This window comes from Tubulanus polymorphus, chromosome 6, assembly GCF_964204645.1.
Source record: "Tubulanus polymorphus chromosome 6, tnTubPoly1.2, whole genome shotgun sequence".
Classification (NCBI taxonomy): Eukaryota; Metazoa; Nemertea; class Palaeonemertea; order Tubulaniformes; family Tubulanidae; genus Tubulanus; species Tubulanus polymorphus.
In genome coordinates, this window is record NC_134030.1 from 3646133 (window position 1) to 3668882 (window position 22750).

The 22750-nt window shown below is 37.2% G+C and overlaps 2 protein-coding genes across 4 annotated transcripts; one reads left to right on the forward strand and one right to left on the reverse strand.

Annotated features, from left to right (window-relative positions):
• Nucleotides 1-7361: 7361 nt before the first annotated feature.
• Nucleotides 7362-22416, forward strand: LOC141907544 (ATP-dependent RNA helicase cgh-1-like). Of its 3 annotated transcripts, XR_012619507.1 has the most exons (11): nt 9504-9531; nt 10718-10884; nt 11219-11279; nt 11754-11988; nt 12263-12406; nt 13130-13347; nt 14075-14203; nt 14607-14787; nt 15369-15522; nt 15942-16424; nt 16541-22416. XR_012619507.1 is itself a non-coding variant. In XM_074797224.1 (10 exons), exons 2-10 carry the CDS (start codon nt 10772-10774, stop codon nt 16084-16086), a joined length of 1380 nt encoding a protein of 459 aa, XP_074653325.1. In that variant the 5' UTR covers nt 7362-7418; nt 10718-10771; the 3' UTR covers nt 16087-16511. The 3 variants fall into 3 exon arrangements, 2 of the variants coding, with proteins under 2 accessions (XP_074653325.1, XP_074653324.1); XM_074797224.1 differs by lacking the exons at nt 9504-9531; nt 16541-22416 and adding an exon at nt 7362-7418 and having other exon boundaries at nt 15942-16511; XM_074797223.1 differs by lacking the exon at nt 16541-22416 and having other exon boundaries at nt 15942-16511.
• Nucleotides 7397-9305, reverse strand: LOC141907545 (uncharacterized). Its single transcript, XM_074797225.1, has 7 exons — nt 9199-9305; nt 8889-9033; nt 8501-8622; nt 8234-8426; nt 7871-8065; nt 7622-7710; nt 7397-7537 (listed from the first exon to the last, which is right to left on the reverse strand). The coding sequence occupies exons 2-7, from the start codon at nt 8976-8978 to the stop codon at nt 7480-7482; spliced, it is 747 nt and encodes a 248-aa protein (XP_074653326.1). The 5' UTR covers nt 8979-9033; nt 9199-9305; the 3' UTR covers nt 7397-7479.
• Nucleotides 22417-22750: the final 334 nt, after the last annotated feature.

Consider the following 22750-nt stretch of genomic DNA (forward strand, 5'->3'; position numbering starts at 1 on the left):
GGTCACTTCGATGGCTCGGAATTGTTCGGTATGCATCCTTTTAGGTTTTAGATTTATGATTTTAACTCACGCGTCTCGTAGGAATATCTAAAGAGAAAATGCAGGTTTATTGTCCTCCGTTCCTATTGAAAGTTTTTGCGATAATGGTAAAAAGAAAATCACATTATTGTTTTTAATTCGTTTTTGGAAAATAACGTCCATGTTTTTATACACCGTGTAAAAAGGTCTCTCGATGTACCGTAATCGGTAATTTACTAAAACGTAAAATTTGAAAACGAATGGATTTTAATCGCTATTATTTCATCCCATGCAAGAAAGGTATAACATTATATATGTACAGAAGGCGACTGAGAGAAAAAAACAGGTTGCGATTTCGTCCCGATCCGGGGCGAAATACGCAACGGGGATATCTTACTGAAAAACTGGTAGAACGATTGTGCACGCATGGTCAGTGGGTATCTGTACCTACTGCATTAATGGGCACCCAGTGTAAATCCTACTATTCTATAGAACTCTGATTTCAACTCTGTTAAAGGCAGGTTTTGATTGGTCCCTACCAATTCCGGAATTCTAAGAATACGCTCTACCTATTCTGGAATAGCATAATGTGTAAACCCGTTAGATGCAGTCAGTTGAGAGAGTGTGTTATCAGGAATACCTGCAATCGAACCTTGCTAAGAAATCTTTAATAAAATCTTTTAACATAATGTCTACTTCTTGACAATTTTATGTCACTAAATTTAGATTCATTCAAAATTCCCCTAAAAACCCCTCTGTAGCAATTTTGATGGTCAATCACTTTACTCTGAAGAAATTTGCGTCTTGATTAAGTCATAAAATGATGAATATCACAGGGTTACTGGGTTCCCATTAGCTGAATGATGTTTTCGTATGAAGTGTAAAGTTTTTCCAGTTAAAATTGAGGTCAGTTTTAAAAGTTATATGGAACAGAATATTTTCTGGGAAAATTTGTTGGAAACGAAAAACTAACGGCAGAAAATTGTCGAAAAACTTTACACGTGGCCGATTGAAGGGTGAATATTCGTGTAAATAGGGAATGATTGATATTAGATATTTTAAATACGAGAATTTACATAATGTGCTGGTTATCATTGTATAGAAAACTGTATAAAGTGTACCAGGTTAAAAAAAAAGATTGAATGATTTCGAAGCCGGCATTTCAAAGGTTTGTCACCTTCGTTGTGACTCGTAGAAGAAGAAAAACAAAAAATGATGAATGCTGTTACATAGATTACACACAAATTACTACGTATATTGCGTTCTTTGAAATATCGCTTCAAAATTGTTTGATGTGTTTGTGAATCTAGCGTTATTCAGCTAGGCTTGTTCTTAGTGAATCATGTGAGGACTGCGTTTTTACCCGAGGTTTGATTACAAACGCAGTAACTTATTTCCGGAAACGGTAACCCCGCGAAAAATGCTGATACGAAAGTGGATTTCCTGTCTAAAGAATATTCTTTAAAATTGTGGCCAAAATTTTGAATCTTTTTCTGTCGTCAACATAGATCAAATTGCTTATCTAATCTGAAAATCTGTCCGGCGAAAATTCTCTCTTTCCTCGTCGGTAATAATGATGATGATATTGATGATGTGTGGCTAAGCTGTAAATGATTCCCGTGTCTAATTTCATTTCAGTTGTTGCGTTCAAATTCAGAAATTTTTCTCGAAAAAGAACATCGATTATAAGCTGACGGTTAGACTACTCACAAGCAGTCGTCTCTTCCATATTGTTATTTCACGGTTGTCGATGCATGCGCATGTTCAAATTATTAGTTTTATGTGTAGAAAGTTGAAAACGAAATGTACATGTACTCCGTGTGCATTTCGTGTAGAGCAGGTACATGTGCATGTATATGTATGTACATAGAAATATATAAATATTACCACGATTGTAACTTGATGTGTACATATTCTATAGAACGTATTATTTATTGGGTGAGAGTGACTTTTCATGACGACCGTCTAGAGTGTAGACGAGCGTAGACATTCAGTGCATTGCGATTGATGATTCTACACTTGCTCTACACTAGGCGGCGTTCTTGTATATGTGTGTTAATTAGTAGATCTTCGCGCTGCCTCTTCTTTTAATTCTCATGTCATATGTCATTTCATTCCGTCAAACGACAATTTCTCAGGTCAATAAAATGAGAAATCCGATTTTTCGAAAAATTTTGATATAAATGGTATTTACCTCAATCCAGTTTCAAGAACCATAAATTAAAACAAGTTTTATGCAACCTTCGATGAAATCAATTTGATGCAATTATGATAAGCTGCGTGAAACTGTGTCCGATGCCGGTTATATTAGAACTGTCAAAATGATGCCACTGTGCTATTACAGTAAACCTTGCTTTATTCGGACAAACTTGGACCGGCAAAAATTGGTCCGAGGTAAATGAAAGTCAGGAGTTAAGGCTAGGAAAATATGTTAGCAAGTCACAAAAATGATTTCCTTTTTGTCGGAGTAATTCAAAAATACGAGTTGGCCATGTCCGAGTAGGGCGAGGTTTACTGTACCTTTAGATAAAACTTCTGAGAAATTGTCCTCAAAAATCAACAGAAATTTTATTTGCAGGAAAACCTGGCTGAGGTTTTCCTGTTTATTGTACATTTGAAATACCTTAATTCTGAAAATAAATTTGTTCATCCTCCCTTCATATTCATCTTTTCATTTTATATCCTTTCTCTTTGGTTTTTGTTTTTAATCAAAAGAGGCACGTTTTCAAACGACATACGAGGCTCATGAACTTGTGAACAGCGAAAAGTTTCAAATCTGAATGCTGAAAAACTGGATTCGACAAGAACATGCGTTAATAAAGAGTTACAAACCATTGGCTTCAAACTACAGTTTCTAGCATTTATTTGAGTCGTATTCATCAACCTAATATGTCATCAAATTCTACCTTCTTGTGATCTTGTGTTCTATCGCGTGGTTCGTTTGTGCGTTAGTGAACTATTCAACCGATTTACAGCTTTGACCATAAAACTTAGACAGTTTACAAAATTGAAAAATGTCATAAGAAAAGGAAAATTGCATTGGCCTGAAACCAGAGGTGCACGCTAGCGCATTTCTGAAAGCGTCTATCAGAACGATTTGTTTTTGAAATTAATTTTGAAAAAAACGTAACAAACCTGGGTAGAAAAAGCAGTCAGTAGATAAATGTTGATGTCTGATACTATACTATGTACTGTGATTACATGTAAATGTACTACTGCCCCTTATGATTGTATACTGTTAAAGGTATATATGTGTACGATCAGAGAGAGAGGGTAAATTGTAAACACTCCGTGCACCGATTAACTGAAAAATTTGTACATAGTATGAAAAATCTTACATAACTCCTATTTACATGAAGCATACATACATGTAGGTACGTACTACTTGTAACAATGTGTATGTCATTATGGGTGTTGGTGTTTAAAAAAAAACTTGTCGTAAGTCGTGCATGTAATTTATTGTGACCTTATGACAAAATACGGTAATTTTGCGCTGAAAGAAAAAAACCTGACTTAAGACTGAAGCCACGAATTATCAGAATTTGGAAAATGAAAAGTTGAGGATCCTGCGACCTGCATAACACCGGTTTCCAATACGTAGGGATAGGGGCTCTACAGAAGATCATGTTTGGTGCTCATTTCAGTTGGAATTAATGATGATCCCTGATTTTCCTCCTGTCCTATGACAAATAACTGAGTTTCAGGCATATTGTTGTCAAATAAGGATAAAAATGTGGCGTTATTGGTTATGACCGAAGACTATAGTGATTTAAAGATTCTTTCTAGTTGATATCTGTGGTGAGGCTTCTAGCATGAAATTATACGGCAAATCTTATAAATCTGGACAATATTCTACATGCAAATACTAGAAACCAAGTATTCAAATTCGTATTCCACAATATAAACAGACAGGGCTAAGGCTAAGTGCTAAAAGATAACAAAATTGTCCTCATTTGATAGGAACAAGGTTTCACTTCATTGCTAATCCATTATTTGAGTGTTCATTGGGTTTGATATATTTTGAATATACTGTCCGCTTGTCACTAAGAATACTGCTTCCTTCACTTCCCATCTGTCGCGTTTTTACAACAACATTAAGAAAAGAGCTAGTGTATTTTGTATCATTTTTCGTAATATTAACCCTGAATTATATCGAAAACAATCATCAGTTTTTTAATGATATGAGAGACATTAGGCTGCGTTCTTATTGGATAGTTTTAGCCCTGTGTTCAATGAGTGGGGTCAGTTTTTCTCTCTTTTTTAAAAGAAACAGGCATTTTTATACCTAACATTTTACGGGGAATGGTCATTAGAGAGCATATTCACAAGCGATATCCGAACCGATTACGACAACTGAAGTATTTTCATCTCAAAGACCGTTCCCCCATTTAACATTGTTGGCATTTATGCGGGAAGTTCCATATTTGTAGTTTAATTGTGTAAGAGGGGGCGATATTTTCAGTAAATGAAAAAAAGGCGAGTATTTTAACAGTGTGTTCTACCATATGTGTAGCTAGGTAACATTATATGCAATGACAATCTGAAAAAATTGTATGTGTGATGCGTGTTCATATATCTGTCTATTGATAGCCAATACTACTATTACTACGTGTACATAATAATTCATAATTCTCTCATTACATTTTTTTTGGGTCAGTTTGAGTGGTGTCTGGGTACATTTGAAATGAGCACCGAACATATTCGAGTGGTGAAGCTAGTCGCGAAGCTACAAACTTGGAAACTTGGAAAGAGCCAATTATTATTTTCACCGGGAACAGGAGACTGGAGGGTCACACGGTAGTAGCCCAATAATGACGCATGCTGAGTGTTAGCCTTTATGATAATGTGTACTCAGTTTTCCGTGCAGGGATGATTTATCCTTTGATTGTAAATTTTCTCGAATAATTTATTATTTTATAAGTACTGCTGTACGCAAAAACTACTGGCAAATATGTGGCGAATTCGTTAGACAAACGTTATAGACTCAGTCAGATTCGGGTTTTAATCGATGTGGTTGGTGTTAAATCTGCAAGGCATTGATGAAAAAAATTAATCATGTACCGGTATTTCTAACTATAAATGATAACTGAGAAAATGCTGGTTCATCTAAGAAATAGTAAACTGCATCCTCAACCTTCTATCACAGGATACCTGAGGATCATTAGGATTGAATTCAATGAAATTGTTTAACCATTTTAGACATTCTTATTTTTATGAAATCTGTTTTTTATTTTAATTTCGTCTTTTTGTAATATCATTAACCTGAAATAAAAAACAAAAATCAACCTACATTGTTGAAAGGCAGGGGCTGGCTGCTCAAAAGTTGGTCACAGTTAACTGGTGGACAAATGCCAAGTTAACAATGCAAATTCAATCGTCATTATAGCATTTATCCACAGCTTAACTCAACCAAATTTTGAGCAACGGACCCCTGATGTTATGTACGATTTGCATTGCACTCGAAAAAGTCTGTAGCATCATCTTAATTGGGAGGTTTTTAGTAACGTTTTTAGAGAATGCTTTGTAAACTTTAGTCCTTCGCAGCCTTTGAAGCTCGACGAAATAATATTGTAATAGAGTGTTTTTGTGGTTGTGTATGAAATATAATTATGTACGGTATATGCTATTTTAAAGGTAGGGAACAGTCAGTGGTTTTTCGGCCTTATACAAATCGCATACATTAATGTATGTAATATCCATGGCTGGTCATTTTGATGTCAATCAACTTTTTTTGTATGAAATTATACCCAGGGAACTTTGAACGAATCTGGGATTTATGATCAATGAAGAATTTTCTATATACATATATTATTATATATTTTAGGCCTACATGCCATCATTGCAATGATCATTTCTTGAACTTGTCTCTATCTTTTAAAATCTCTCCCTCTCTCTCTCTATCTCTCTCTCGCTCTCTGAGAATCGTCTCTCTACTTATATATTGTATTCGTATATGAGGAAACACTTCATTTTATTACAATCATTGAAAATATTTATGATAACGATGATGATGATGATGATGATGATGATGATATAATGCAATGATTTGTATTTTAATTTTTGTGCCGAAATTTGTAAAAAAAGAAAAGAAGTACAAACAAAATGTTTCATGGAAAATGACAACGCAATGTGTACATATGCGTACGTATATATTCCACGCCTCTATCCTCGCAGACGGTACTACTCCTACCACCTACACATTGAATTCATTGCTCAGAACTGAATTATTTTCAAAGTTTATTTCAGCTGCTTATTGCGAAGGAGTATTACATATACAGCTGATGATATATCTGTTTGTATTATTCGTAATAATAGCCGAAAAAACAATATTACAAAACAGAAAATATCATCATAACCCATATTTGTATACGCGCGTTTCACAATTGTGGGTTTGATTTGGCTACTGAGTAATTTGATTATTCTGTGCGGTCGAATTTTAATCCAGAATTGTTCTCAACTTTATCCAAACAACTTCATCATTACAAAGCAACAAGCAAACTCGTAAAACCTACATGATTGACGTAAGTTTGTACATGTACCCCACATACCGGTGTGGGTAACAGTCTTGCATCACATAGTGAACAACTGAGTAACAACTGAGTCTTTAACATGGAGAAAAAATCATACAGATGTCTAAATGAGACACATATTTGCATATGTACAGCATCTACAAACCCTTTGTGCGTATGATCTAATTGAAAAATCACTAATTATTAGTAAATTATGAGTTCTGTACCTATTATTATGTATATCACATGAAATAAAAATATTCAATTGATAAAACATTCTGTCTTCATTTTGTAGGGATTGTTTTTTTTTTCGAAGGTTCTTTTTAACAATTGGAGATTTTCCCTATACTCTAGTGACAAAAAAACTGCTGCAAAATAACCCATAGCCAAGACGTTTAGTCTAAAAGGGGAAAGTGAGACACCTTGCTGTAACTGGAACACAAACATTACCCCTATCTCTTGCTCATTCATAACCCTTAACCTAGTGACTTGAACCGGCACCACAAGCTTTCTCACTATACAACTGTTCTATCGTGACAGTGAGACTAGTAGTGCGGTAAGCATTCATGTGGTGACCTGTCAGGTGTGGTGAGTGACTGATTGTCAAACACTCACTAATACCGCACAATAGTAAACATATACCGGTACGAAAATATTAATACACTATTATTTCCTTAATTCCAATTCATAAATCTATCTTTGAGGTTGGGACTTTTTTAGGACTACATAGCAGAGATGCGTATTGAAATGTTGCCAGTATATCACATGTCATAAAAGATAAGATCATTCAACCGTTGAGAATGCGGCGGAAGAAAAAAGACTCAGTTGATATAGATTTATTCAGACGATGGGATACAAAAATAAATTTTCTCTCATACATTTAGATAAATGGTAAACAAACTTTCAGTATAACAGCTTTTTGGACGGATTGAGTATTCATGTCTCCAACTTTTTAGTCAGGATCTTGTCCAGTTGGGTCGGGTCCTTGAGGTTTCCTAACAAGACTGCGTCTAGAAAGAAAGGAAAGAATGGTTTGAAGTATGGTTAACAGATACCGTATTGGGTAGATCCTGACCGGCTTAATCATATCTTACAGCAATGCATTTGCCTGAGTGAGTTCCATAAGCTTGCTTTCAGTTTTTGCCATCCATTCGCGATATTTCTCACCGAAAGATTCTTGAACCTACAAACGTTGAGATGAGAAAATATTGCATAAGGAGAATTGTTTCACTTTACAGTAAACATACAATGTATATCCATTCTACACTAGCACAATATTACGATAAAACAGATGAATATTTGATTGATTTCATACAGGTAACCGTAAACAGTTTCCGAAGTACCTTTCGTTTATAAGTCTCTTCCATTTCACACCATTTAGCTTCTTTGACACTCAATTCAGTGATTAACTCTTCAATACGACTGACATGTTCCTGATTCTGAACTTGCAAAACTGATTTATCCTCTTCGAGAAGTTTCACTTGAGTTTTCAAGGTGTGAATTTCCATTTCATGAAAGCGGCATTCGTCAGAATTGTTCTAGAATTAGGTTATGTACATGTAGAAATCTTAAACTCACCTTTCCATGAAAATTCATTCATAGAGATTTATCAACGTTTTGACTATATTCTAGTGCCCTGAAGATGACTATAAAGGATCCACTCAAGGAAACTCATTTATCTTCAATATTGTGGGATTTTGTCATACCTCGTTCTGTTGTTGTTGTTTTTTAAGGTTTTCAACTTCGAAGGAGAATTTTTCCCGCAATTCTTTCAGTTCATTTTGATATTTTTTCTCGAGTTCAGATAATTTCCGTTCAGCCTCGGTCGACTTCTGTTTCCACTCTCGCAACTCTATTTCGAGTTCTCTAATTCTTGGGTCATTACTAGGCTTTGAATCTCTGTAATGGGGACACAGAAATTATATTTTCAATCAACAGCAAGTGAGGGATGAAGGCTGTTTACTAAAATTTACCTTCTACCCATATTCGGGGCCTGAATATTTACAACTTCTCGCTCTCGTTTTAAAATAGTAGTATTCTTAGCTTTACGCAGTTCATCCAACCTTTTTTTGAGACTGGATACTTCAGTTTCGAGCTACAATTAAACAAAAAATTACAATTTCAAACTTTGTGGAGTTTTTAAATAGGCCTACACATGTAGGCTAATTGCAATAAGTATGCGAAGGCAAAGGTACAATTAGGCTATGTGATATGATTTAAAATAATGCTGATCAAAAGGTAGGAATTTTCAATTCTCAATCTCACTGAAGGTAAAGCAAGTAGGATTGAAAGCAGCAAATTGAAGGATTGAATACTGGTGGGGCATCCCTACAACAAGGGTACAAGATTCGATCTACTCACTTCTCTGATTCGATCTTTCAACAGCTCCTCATTCGCTCTTGAGTTTCGGCGCTCATTGATGCTATCACTCGACTGTCTTCTGGTTGACATTTTGTGTGTCTTATAAGACGTGTTGGTTGCTTGCTTGTACTTTTTCACATGTAATCTGAAATTTGATTCCACAAGAGAGAGTTCAACAGGTGTCCATGCCACAGGGGCCTGACACAAAAAGATTTTGACCCTGCAGCTTCCAAAAATACCAATAATTTTCCATTCAGGAGCTTGATATTCTAACATACCTGAAAAGGTTACTGCCTACAGAAATACTCACATTTTATGATCCTATACATTTGTGACGATTAATGCGCTTCTAGAGCGCTGCTAATCGGACGTTTTTCTGCCCAGTTACGAAAACGCATGTAATCTGTCAAATTCTACATGTCAAACACATGTGACATGTGGTGCGACCTTCACCGACTCTAGAAAATACAATTCACGACCAAAAGTGAAATTATTGCATATGAAATATCATAAACTGAAACAAAATTGAAAATAAAGGCTAATTTGTACTACATTAGTGGTTAATTTCGACCGGTATTATTTCGGTTTCCTTTCTTCCCCAAATTCATTAGCATACACGACGGCCATATTGGACTTTGTGTTGGTGAGTTCTGTGAATTTCAATCGAATAAATCGGCTTCCATCCGTCGACATAATATACTTTACACCTTACAACCCATTTTAAACGAAACTACGACATTTGATTGTCGAAATTCTTGAAGAACGGTTGAGATTCGGTGGCGATATTTGCTTCAGTAATGCCCGAACTGAATAATGGCCGGTTCTTAGGGTTGTGAAGGAGGGCTTCATTTCTTAACCTCGAATACTTAGAATTCACTGGTATCCTTTGCTCAGTCCATTACCAAAATGGGATTTTAAATCATTTTAAGTTTAAGTGTCCTGATAAGCCTCCAATACCCTTAACCATCCCATGTATTCAACCATTTATTCACAAGGCTTGTTGAATTGAGCTGAGGAGTGAGATGAATTGTCCCGGCCCCAGCCTCTCGTAGAGACCCCTTCTGGTCCATGTAAACTGTTTTCAAAATGTAAAGGAAACTCTGGGAAATTTGTTTGGGTTGCTGCTAGTAGGCTTGATAGAGCCTCCCGGGGGTGGATTGAATAGCAGGATTGACGAGGCACCTCCCCCCTAAACTAAAGTATCTAAAGTTGTTCTAAGCCTAGGTTGATATCAAGGCGGGTTCAATGATGAAACGTATTCCGGTTTAGAAATAAATAACTCTCTACCATCCTCCCTCTGCAGGGACTCGAACCTGATGGCATCGCTACACTCAGCCACGGCACGAACCCCTGCATCAGTAGACCGGGTGCGCAGGTACATGCGCAGCTTTCCGAACGAAAACTGGCGGCACCAATCAGATTGCTCGTTGTATAATCGTTGAGGCAAATTTCAAGGAAGAACTATAAATGGGAAAACCCGGGCTAAAATAAAACGGGATTTCTGATTGGCTAAAAATCACATCATCTGAACTGCGCATGTATCTGCGCACACGGTCGATTATGGCAGGGTTTCGTGCCCTGGCAATCTCGATGCCATCAGGTTCGAATCCCTGCCGGGGGAGGATGACTCTCTACAGGTCACTTCAACTAGGTTCACTACAGATTGCACTAGGCCTATTGTGAAATATGCAGAGCGTATTTTGGTCGAAACCGACACGCACCAGGAGAATTTCAGAATCAGTAGAAACTGATCAAACCTGCCTAAATGTTTGGCGTCCTCTGCCCCTTGTTGGAATGAATAAACAATACGTGTTTCTGCATTTTTTCAGCAGGTGAATTTTATGACTGTAGATTGTGTTTATAAACGACATATCGCGTCCTAAATGCCAATCATGGCAACTCAGAATTCTGTGAATCACTCCTCATCATCTACTGCTGCCGTAGTAATGAATAATGACAGCAGAAAGTTGAAAAATGAGGTGGCTAATTCTAACAAGTAAGTATCGAGCATTTCGGCTTTAAATGCCTTATAACCCTTATAAGGTCGATAAGATACACGATATCAGTGAATTCCCACAATCAGTTCAAAAAAATACAATAAGTTCTTATAGCAAATGAACATACATTCGAGCTAATATTCGGCTTGATACTGATAGCGTTTAAAATAATCAAATATCAAAATGCTCTCAAGTATGAAAATAATTTCTAGTTCATTTTCGATAAAACTAATATCCTTTAATGTCATTACTTTGATTTCGTAGAAGACCACTTGAATTAGTAATTTCTGATGGTTTGTACTGATTGATTGTGTTGTGTATTGTTATTTGTAGGGATGAAGGTTGGAAGTCACAGTTGAAGCTACCACCAAAAGATCATCGTGTTAAAACGACTGTAAGTATCTGGAAAATAGGCGTTACATGTTTTACGGGTCCTCGAGATATTTGAAACTGGTGAACCACCTGACTGTTGTCGAATACAAATGATGAATTCCTATCCAGTCAGTTCTGCTACTGAACTAATTGTGCTGATATTAATGGATCTGATTATTTCGACAGGATATATTTTAAGTCAAATCACTCAATTATATTGTATTTCTGGTTTACCTATGACATGTTATCGACAGTTGGTTGACTGTCTGTCAAATACGAATGATGAATTTCTATCCAGTCAGTTCTGCTACTGAACTAATAGTGCTGATATTGATGGAATCTGATTTTCAACTGAAGATGCTTGATGATTTGATATATGGGGCGCTGGCACTAGATGGGGCAATCAGTACATTCAGCTGCCTTGTTAGCTGTTTCAAAGATTATTTGTCATAAGTTCCTGGCTGCTTTCATAATTCATTTATTTTGTCGGTTTCAGGATGTAACTGATACTCAGGGCAACGAGTTCGAAGACTACTGTCTCAAACGTGATTTGCTCATGGGAATATTCGAGAAAGGCTGGGAAAAACCGTCACCGATCCAGGAGGCTAGCATACCAATTGCTCTCTCCGGTCGCGACATCCTCGCCCGAGCCAAAAATGGCACCGGTAAAACCGGTGCTTACGCAATCCCGATACTAGAGCGTTGTGATCCTACGAAAAATTTTGTACAAGGTTCGTATTGTTTGGATTTTTTGTAAAATTCCGGATGCAGTTAAAACCCAGTCATTCACTGAGAGTTAAATTAATGTGTTTTCAACCCAAATTTTAACCTCGAACTATAAACCTTCTGTCATAAATGAATTGTTAAATCATCAATTTTGGGTTTTTCTCACAAACTCTGAATACTGAGATCATCATCAGTTTACCAGAAACCCTTCAAACTTCAATGAATTATATTTCTAGTTGTATCAGTGGATTTTAGACGTGTTTAATGTTGTTATTGTAGCTCTGATAATTGTTCCGACTCGAGAGTTAGCGTTACAAACGAGTCAAATTTGTAAAGAGTTGAGTAAACATATTGAATGCGACGTTATGGTCACAACCGGAGGAACGAACCTCAAAGATGATATCATGAGACTCTACGAACCAGGTACGTGTATAATCAATGTCCAATGTTCTCCATGCTGGAAGGGGCTGCATTTATTGTTAAGGGGGTCATTCATTTATTACGTACGCATTAGGGGAGGGGGAGGGGTCAGTGCAATTGCGTACTGTAATGCTTAATGTATACGAAAAAATGGCCGATTTTGCGTACAGAGGGGGAGGGGGGTTGAAAAATTCAAATTTTATGGGTTCGTAATTAATGAATGATCCCTAAGTGTATAACATCGTGGCTACTGAAGTAGCAAGGCTTTCAGTCTCCCAAAAAAATACAGAAACTTCACCTTAATTTTAGTGTAATCTTCTATTTCTGTTCTGTGGCAGCAAGGGGTGGCTGACTTTCTGAAACCTGTTGTGAAGAACACTGGTGTCGAATACGAATGATGAATTTCTATCCAGCCAGTTCTGCTACTGAACTAATTCTAATTGTGCTGTTATTTGTGGAATCTGATTATTTCGACAGGATTTATTTTAATCCAAATCACTCAATTATATTGTATTTCTGGTTTACCTATGTTATCGACAGTTGGTCGACTGTCTGTCATATATGCAAATGATGAATTTCTATCCAGTCAGTTCTGCTACTGAACTAATTGTGCTGATATTGATGGAATCTGATTATTTTGATAGGATTTAATTTGATTCAGATTAAGCGGTTGTATCATATTATTTCTTATCACATTGTCTCTATAAATTTTTCCGTCGTGTATAGTTCATGTGATGATCGCCACTCCCGGACGAGTTCTCGATTTACTACGTAAAGGCATTGCACAGTGCGGTAAATGTACGATGATGGTTCTCGATGAAGCCGACAAACTCCTGTCGCAGGACTTCAAAAATATGCTCGACGATATCATCAGTTATTTGCCGAAAGAACGTCAGATTTTGCTCTATTCGGCTACATTTCCGTTGACTGTTGAGAAATTCATGGTAAGCGTTCATAAACCAATTTCAGTGCTATCGATATATTCTCGTGGGCATATTCTTGGGAATTTCAAAATATTATTTCTCTGTTTAGATTTGAGTATTTAGAAAATAGATCAATTTTCATGTAATGCGGAAAGTACTTGGGGAAATCATTTTACGCTTCATGCTAGCATAGTTCTTGGATTTCAATTCCTTGCCTAATGAAAACTTTTTATAGCAATTTTCCTTGAAAATCACCTTCATCATGCAGTCACCAATAATATCCTATCATCCATGCAGTGCGATGGTATCCTTTCACGAAGGCCCCATTTCCATTTGGAAAAATTTGAAAATCACCCACGAAATACTTGGGAAAAACTGTCGTACTTTCGAATTTATGTTACTGTTGGTACAATGATTCTTATGAATTGTACTTATTTATATGAGTAAAACTGTCGTAGACTATGATGATTTACGATCCAGTCAGTTCTGCTACTGAACTAATTGTGCTGATATTGATGGAATCTGATTCTCGACAGATTGGGAAAGGGTGCAAAAAGGAAAAAAATTCACACCACCTTGAACTTGCGGGGGAAAATATGGACCAACAATGTATGGATGTATTTGAATGTCATATTTTCACTTTTCTGGAGGATGAAATTATTAAACTTCTAATCTTCATCTAAACTGAGAGAATAAACTATTTGAGTTGTCTGCTCTGATGTTATATTCGTGATCTTCCTTTTTTCAGAGGAGACATTTGGAAAACCCGTATGAAATCAACTTGATGGATGAATTGACGTTGAAGGGTGTTACACAATATTACGCCTTCGTTGAAGAGAAACAGAAGGTTCATTGTCTCAATACTCTTTTCTCAAAGGTAAGAAAAATTTCTTACTATCTAGTTATTGGCTTAGGTGCCCTAAGCATTTCTGAAGACGTAAGTAGCTGCTGTTGTGCTTCTTCCTTGTCACTACTATGAGTTATCTCATAGATCTTGACGATAGAGCTATGACATAGTCACCGATTGTTCTAATTCTATCGATGAGCATTAAGAATGATGCAGAATTAGTTCACATTGCCAGCCAATCAGGAACTGTGTAATTCCAATTGTCGAATGTCAAACAGTGAATGGGAAGGATCAGCTGAGCGGCAATGATGACCGAACCAAAAATATGAGATAACTTGATAGTGGGGCAATGGTGACATAACTAGAAATACGAGATAATTCGTATCAGCTCAAACTTTTCTGTTTATGTTTTGTGTGTTTTATTTGATTACAGCTTCAGATCAACCAATCGATAATATTCTGTAATTCGGTGCAGCGTGTTGAGTTGTTGGCGAAGAAGATCACCGAGCTCGGGTATTCGTGTTACTTCATACACGCTAAGATGAGGCAGGAAGATCGTAATCGAGTATTCCATGATTTTCGTCAAGGAATGTGCAGGAATTTAGTTTGTTCGGGTATGTGTGCAGTGTGCCCAAGACTTACCGATCACCATTTCATTCCTTGCAAGAAAAAACAGGGAAATCATTTCCATCTCTGGGAAAATCGAAATATGATACACGAAATCATTCAAAAAATTTAGTATGAATAATTTTCACTGCAAATAAACTATTGTTTGGTTGCGCCATCTGGTGTGTGCCCCTCTAGTTCCTCGTAAAAATCGAACCAAAATGATGTTTGAGATCAATGTCGAATACAAATGATGAATTTCTATCCAGTCAGTTCTGCTACTGAACTAATTGTGCTGATATTAATGGATCTGATTATTTCGACGGGATATATTTTAGTTAAAATCAATCATATTGTATTTGTGGTTTACCTATGTTATCGACAGTTGGTTGACTGTCTGTCATAATATGCAAATGATGAATTTCTATCCAGTCAGTTCTGCTACTGAACTAATTGTGCTGATTTGATGGAATCTGATTATTTTTACCACATATTCAGCAGGTTTAGATCGAAATTTTGTAATGTTATTGTGGGAAGCATTTTATTCAGAGGTTGCTGAATTAAGGGATATTAATTTCATGTTTTGTAGATTTATTCACGAGAGGTATCGACATACAAGCCGTAAACGTCGTCATTAATTTCGACTTTCCGAAACACGCTGAAACGTATCTGCATCGAATTGGACGTTCCGGTAGATTCGGCCATCTTGGTTTAGCCATTAATCTCATAACCTATAACGATCGGTGAGTATTAATTCAACTGTTAATCTGAACCCTTTTAGTGCGTCTACGCTGTAGTGTGGTGTGTAAATCAGCGATGGACGTTGCTAGTGCATTGCATCGCGGTATGTTGACATTATAAGTAATAACTTTCACCCCTATCGATAGATGGCAGCACTGGTTAAACAGTGAGATATTAGTAACTAACGATACACGGCGCCACTGTGTAGATGCACTAAAACGGTGTTATTCAACACACGGGTGGAATTTCATGAGGTTCAAATCCTTGCCGCTGGAGGATGGATGCTACTAACTATGCACTAGAAGCTGAAGCTAGCATGATATCAAGTTTACCTATAAACACGTTAACCGATTAGACACTGGGTTAAACAGTCCCCTCTACAACTCATCTTAACATGTTTACGTGTATTTGTCGTTTGTAGCTATTCCCTTCACCGAATCGAGCAAGAACTCGGAACCGAGATCAAACCCATTCCAAAAGAAATCGACAAGACGTTGTACGTCGCAGACGCAGCGCAGGAGTGTGAGGAGGATGACGACCGAGACCGCCGAGAAAACAACAAATAAATAACACACGACAACGGATAAAATAAAACCCCGGACCGAATTGAAATGGACTTAAATGCGTTGCTCTCATTCCCGTCAAAAATAATCATTATTGCGTCCGCTCGTTTTCATTAGTCGCGATTATCATTTCATCATCATCATCATCATTCATTAATCATCATTTCATCGTTCATCATTTTCATAATCTTCATTATCATCATTTGTCATCGCGGTTCAAAACATTGTCATCTTCGTCACAACAGCAGCAGCAGCAACAACGGAGGATATGGATTTGATAAACTCTATTAATACGTCGTTTGTTTCTCTGACCCGACAATATGAATAACCGTTAATCCGTGGTGAGACTCGTCGAAACGTTGCGTAACGCATGAGTTGTTTACGTTACCAGTACAATGAACGAAGTTATATATATACATATATATATACATACATATATATATATATATATATATAGCCGAGAAATATAGTCACAATCTGCAGTCGTAGCAGAACAGAACGTGCAACGAGGTAGGATTGAGGAGGCACAACGTTCGTTCGTTGTGTTAAAAACTTTTGACAAAAAAAAAACATTAAAAGTAAAATACCAGTAATTAACAGTATTATTGTTTGGTGCTGCGCATCTGAGTCTGATAAACACAAAAAAAAAACTGATTCGATGCGAATTTAAACGAGGGAATTTTACTGTGTTGAAAATAAATCGTAGCCAAATGGAATCAATGGTTTACTGAAAGCGCAGTGTGCGATCGCCGGGTTCGAAGAGTTTTGTCGATGATGTTTTTAAAAGTAAGAACGGTCTCAGTATTCGTCGTAAGTGACTCGTTATTCGTAATCTTCCGCCGGTGAATTCGAACTGCTGCGATCGTAACTGAACGAGTCCGATTGCAACTCAATCTCCAATATTGCAGCGTGTATGTATGCTGTTACACCTGGACAAAACCAGCCTGAAAAGAGTTTCGCACCAGTTATGATCGGAATATTCAACTAGGTACCGAAAGTAAGATCTGGATGGTTAAATGATTCGGTGTTCTTTATTCCGAAGATTCGCATTGCAGAACACCTGACCAGGTCTTTACTTTCAGTTGAAATCTAAACGAGGCTGCTAACGAACGACTGGTGCTGCGACCTATACGAGCAATAAGTGATGTCAGTTTCTAAATGCTTGGTTAAGGGACGCGCGCAAAATGTTTGCGCGATCTCGAACTATAACCTCGTATACTAATGAGCAGTGCGAGCAAGCAAGCAAACTCATCGTCGTCGTCTACGGGTTTTAGAAATATTCCCAGCTCAAAATGGATTTATAAAAAGCGAAGCGTGCGCTCGGATGATGAGTAAGTGAATCACTGCTACTGTAAACTGCCCCCTCACTGACTGACATCACTCGTATCACTGCCACCGTACTCTATTTATCTACTACGACGAAAACATGCGAATATAGATAGATATTTATAGATGGGTGCGTCCGAATGGTCGAAACGGATCGTTCTCCGCGCCCGGGGCAGATGACGACTATAGATTTCTCAAATCCATATCGCGCTATTTTGTACATGTACAGAATTATTTGTTGAATAGAATCGCGTTGATTCGCGCGCGATTCGCGTCGTCGTCGATTCGTTTAAACTCCCGTCTCTCGAGAAAAACGAGTTTTACGTCCGTCGTTGAAACGAGTCATTCCAACAGTTAACGAAATATCGATGATACCATGACATTACCGATGAATAATTCAATCGTCTTGCCGTCTACAGCTAATCCGTGAAAGCGGCGAGGATTTCGTCGTCCTCGTAATTTCGATCGGACGTTTGATCGCGGAGTTTAACGGGAGCGATCGACGACGACTCGACTCGTGATTCGAACTGCGAGAGAAACGTGTGAGAAAATAATTTATTTACCGAGAAACATGTTCGTTGTGTATGGGGTGTTTTTCTACAGATGAATGCATTTCGTATATTTGTAAAATTAAAAATGCAGCAGCAGCAGCAGCAGCAGTCGAGATATCTGAGAATCTAATGCTTGCTCGAACGATACAAAGAACCATACGCCATCGAACGTTTAGAGTCTAGAGTTCTCAAGACTCGGTTGTTGTTGAAAGTTGATGACGAGAATCTCTTTTTGAAAGCCTCATGAGATTAAAGTGTTATGATGTAGTTAACGAATAAAGAATTCGGGGCATTTGAGTCTTTATAAACCGGTGATTGCGGTAGTGTTGATACGAAGAGGTTTCGTCGTTAAATGCCTTCAGCGCTGCATATCTTCCTCTCCCCAGACCGGACTGTGTCGAACTGGGTATACCTCCAGTGGGTTGATGTAGATGCTTAGACTGTAAAATTCTGAAGGTCTTATTGAAAAGGCGTATGTTACTCTTAAAGAGGTTCTTTGATCGTTCAAGTAACTGATGATTGTAAGGATCTCGTATCGGCGTTGGGCTCTGGCTGCATGCGGGGATTGGGGCTGGGTTTTTAGAACGCTAGGTACTGTGTGCACAATGCAAGCATTAATACAATGATGCAATAGCTACGGTTTACTCTGTTTATGTCTATAGCTGTTACAAAAAAGATGCATAGATATTGAAGATGGATTAATTAAACTTCATGGCCTGATAGGTCTAGAGTTGTAGCTAAACTACTTACAAAACCATGTATTGAATAAGTAATGAATTAAAGCTGATTGCGCACACATGTTCTCTAGGTATTTCTCATCATTGCGAACTATGAAAATGGGAGGGAGGGAGGGTGGAGGGCATTGTTGGGTAGAATTTGTATTTATTTGTACATAATTTTGTCCCGCTAACAAACTGAACACATACACGTCGACCCAGACTGGTGTGTTAGTGTATATACTATGGAAGGACCACCAAAATGTGTTTGATTGGAAATATTTTTTAAACACAAGCTCTAAGTCGAGTCTAAAAGTTTTTTGTACTACACTACTCAAATTCGTGGCTGAGTAAATATGACGGCTGCTTAGAAAATATACTTAATGAAAGCAAGCGATGTCGTGAAACGGTCTTCTACCGCGAGCGTGAAAATTGTTGAAGCCATGCTTGATAATGAACATGCGACTAATGAACAAGCTCTAAACGGTTTCAGCGTTTTGAATCGCTACTGAAAAATGTCCATAGATACATGAGCTACGTCGTGCTGAACGGTAGACGATGTCTGACTAGAAATAAAAGCGGTCATCTTTACTACAGCTTACGAATGATCAATTAGAGATTTCTCAATCTATAGAAGAAAAGGTACAAGTAGATTCTCAACGAAGTCGAGAACAAAATCCTGCATAAACGGGATGAAAAATGATAGCGTGGATTCTTGAGTGTCTAAAGAATTGATGTACTCATGATGAGAATCTCAAAATGACGGGGGCCAGTCGCTCGATAGTTGGTTAGATAGTTGACAGTGGACAGTTAACACGCGGTAAAAATTAAAAGTCCATTGTTACCGGCAGTAAAAAATTCGGTCATTTTCCTTAACAAACTTTTGAGCAACCTGACCCCTGTGGAATATAAAAGTGTCTCCAGTACGAGCCCAAAACCGGTGTAAAATATCTTACAGAAATAATACCTCATTGTCTCCGTACAGAGATCAATAACTACAAACCTGCTTAATATATATATAAAAATTGATGATAACTTATACATAGGATTGTAAATATACGTCTTTGAGTCAGCGGGAATTGATCGCGCAGCGGGGTTTAATGCATTTTTACCGAAATTTCACTATGTTCGCAATGATGAGAAGCGAATAGCATATTTCACTATGATGTAATATACATGTCGTCGTGAATAGTATCTGTACTGAATTCACCTGAATTGAGTCGAATCATATTAATCCGGTTGATGAGAAATCCTGATCAAATATGATACGTATATTTTTGATTAAATAAATCGTAAATGATAATAACACTGGATTAAACTGATGTGAATTAAGAGAGTTTGACAGTACAGTTCTATACAGCAAGCATGACCTGTGTATTACATCGTTACAGTGTCTCTCGTGCTGCCATCTATTGGTATTCACAGTGATACTCGTGTCGTTTAAAGAGTGAAGAGATTTCCTGGTGATATCCGTCGTTGTCGTCGTCGAGATTGTTAATATATCCTCGTACGATATTACGGATATTACTCTGGACTTATCGTTTCATTTTGTTACCGTTGAAACCGTGATTATAACGTTTTTGCGGTAACGGTGTTTGCTAACTGACTCGTGCTTCCCTGCGGTCTGACTCGGTTAGTGGACATGGATATTATGTGGATGAATGTTGGGTAACTGTCTCGGTGAAGCTACAAAACATTTCGCTAGATACATGGATAGGATAATTAATTAAAATTAAGAGAGAGTAACGAGCTTCGCCGATTCAGGTGGTCGACATTTTATTCGACGCAAAATTTATCGAAATCCTTCCATTCTCTCTCTGATCGTGTGATCTTAACGAATTATTGGAATGGAATGGTTTCGATGTTTCAGCAGGGAGAGTAGAATCATATTTCGCTATCAATCGTGAAAACTACGTCGTCTTGTGGAGCGTACGTAATAAGAGGGGTAAGTGTCTCGTCGAAAAAAAATTAAAACGCTAACAAAATAAAAATGTGCGAGACAGCTGGAAACTTGACGTATGATTTGTTTAATTCACTCCAAATCTGGTATTAAAGTAAAATGAATGTACATTGGTTTCATAGGAAACTGACGAAAATTGGTCAGATGTGGTTTTCGGGTGAAAGTTTCTGTCGGCTTTATGGGCACGTTTTCGTGGTTGATAGCGTTGTGATTTAAAAACATCTTAGTTAAAAAAAAAAGCGAAAATAAAGATTCACCCGAGCGTCATATTGCTTAAAACAGATATAAAGAGTGTATATCTCAATGGAACGATAATACCATTAGCTTTGATAATGTAAGCAATATTTTAAGATGTGTTCTAGGAAATAACTTGAACAACAATGAGAAAAAGAAGATTTTAAAGCGTTCGAAAAGATAATGCACAATATTTGGCTAACTGCTGCGCATAGATTAAATCATCATTTTGAATTTATGTCGGATTTAGAACTTTGATAAATTGATAAGATACGAAAGAAAGAAAAACTACTTGAAGTTAAATTTTGATTCACTCTGCAGTCAAACCATTCACTGATCACATGGCAAATTACGAATAAGTTAAACTTGGTATCATTTGACTATTTATAGTTATGATGATGCCAATTCCTGCAATTGAACAATCTTTCTCCAAGAGATATTGATTTGTTATTGAATGGAGAACTTGCGTTTCTATCGATGACATACTGCTGATAGTTGAGACTATAGTAGATCGGTTTGATTCATAATTCGTTTTGCACCGGAAATTTGTGATCATTTGCGGACTTACCTTCCACTGTACAAACCAATATTATTATCGACTCTTGAAAAATGAAGACAGAAGTAATCAAAGTCACATGAGTCGGAGCTTATCAGACAGTTCTCAACATTGTTATATACTAAAGAAGTTTACTGAAATTTTAGTTATGGAAGCAAGTGGAATGTATTACTTAGAATGTTTTAGGCACAAACAGCGTTGAACAAAGCGAACCAATTTTTAATGAACGTAATGAACAAGCCCTGTCAAAATTTATCCACCGACGTATTTTAGGAATCGAATAAGGGCTAAAACTGTGTAAATGAGTGCGTATATGTGCGAGTATGTCGTGTATTAAGGGACCATTATAGAAATGTTCATTCATATCATTCAATTTCTAATGTAAGACTACTGAATCAGAAGGGAACATATTCTTCATGGTGTAAAAGAGTACCTCTCGAGATCTTAGTTTAGAAGTTGACAGATAAGAAAACATCACTACATCATTGTAAACCACTACTACGGACCTATTCACCCAAATATTGATAATTCTATGCCAGGATTTGAATGAACACATTTTGCCGTTTCTAGCCATTTTGGTATAAATACATACCTGGTATACGGGCTTGTCACTGATAGTTGCTGAAAAACCAATTAAATGTAAACATACGGCTGTATATCATGTCCGGTCAAGTGTTTGAAAACCTTAGTGACATGCCCACTGCAAAATTACTGCGATGAGTGTGGTTATGGTCATCATCGAGTGAGTGAGACTGAGATTTATTTAAAAAAAGCAGAAACGATTAAGAAAAAGAAATATTCTCAAATGAAGCGAAAAGTCACGAATCGAAGTTGGGTTTTTGAATCTTCCAATTGTAACTTTAAGATTGTGTCATGAAATGTTTAGAACGCAACCCGACTTACTTTAATTGTTAACACCTAAATGTATTGAAAAGTGAAACTGTTTCAAAAATATCTCAAATAAATGAAATATTCTGCGTAAGAGAATAAGTTTTGTTGAATTTGCTCTCGTATTGCTGTGTGGAACTTAGTCTATATATTTTCTGATCGATTATGGATAAAGGACTCTGGCGTCCATTGTGCTTATGCCTTACTATCTATTGGACACTGTCACCCCTGCTGGATATAGACCACCAAAGTGTGTTTGCAAATTAGGAGACGCCATCCAGACCAACCAAGTGGTGTCCCACGCATCTAGGAGATAACGTCCAGACTGAGCAAGGTGTTGCACAAAGAGACACTGCCAGACTGAGGTGGTGTCCTTCGTGTAAGGAGTCGCCGCCCATGCTGGGAATTCTGGTCTCCAATGCATTAGAATATACCG

Excerpts from the sequence above, each read along its gene's own strand:
- LOC141907545 (XM_074797225.1), bottom strand. The coding sequence starts at position 8,978 with ATGTCAACCAGAAGACAGTCGAGTGATAGCATCAATGAGCGCCGAAAC. Across the intron at positions 8,066-8,233 it reads AACAACAACAACAGAACGAG|AACAATTCTGACGAATGCCG; the intron begins GTATGACAAAAT and ends ACCTAATTCTAG. Across the intron at positions 7,538-7,621 it reads ACTCAGGCAAATGCATTGCT|ACGCAGTCTTGTTAGGAAAC; the intron begins GTAAGATATGAT and ends CTTTCTTTCTAG.
- LOC141907544 (XM_074797224.1), top strand. The coding sequence starts at position 10,772 with ATGCCAATCATGGCAACTCAGAATTCTGTGAATCACTCCTCATCATCT. Across the intron at positions 12,407-13,129 it reads CATGAGACTCTACGAACCAG|TTCATGTGATGATCGCCACT; the intron begins GTACGTGTATAA and ends CGTCGTGTATAG. Across the intron at positions 14,204-14,606 it reads TCAATACTCTTTTCTCAAAG|CTTCAGATCAACCAATCGAT; the intron begins GTAAGAAAAATT and ends ATTTGATTACAG.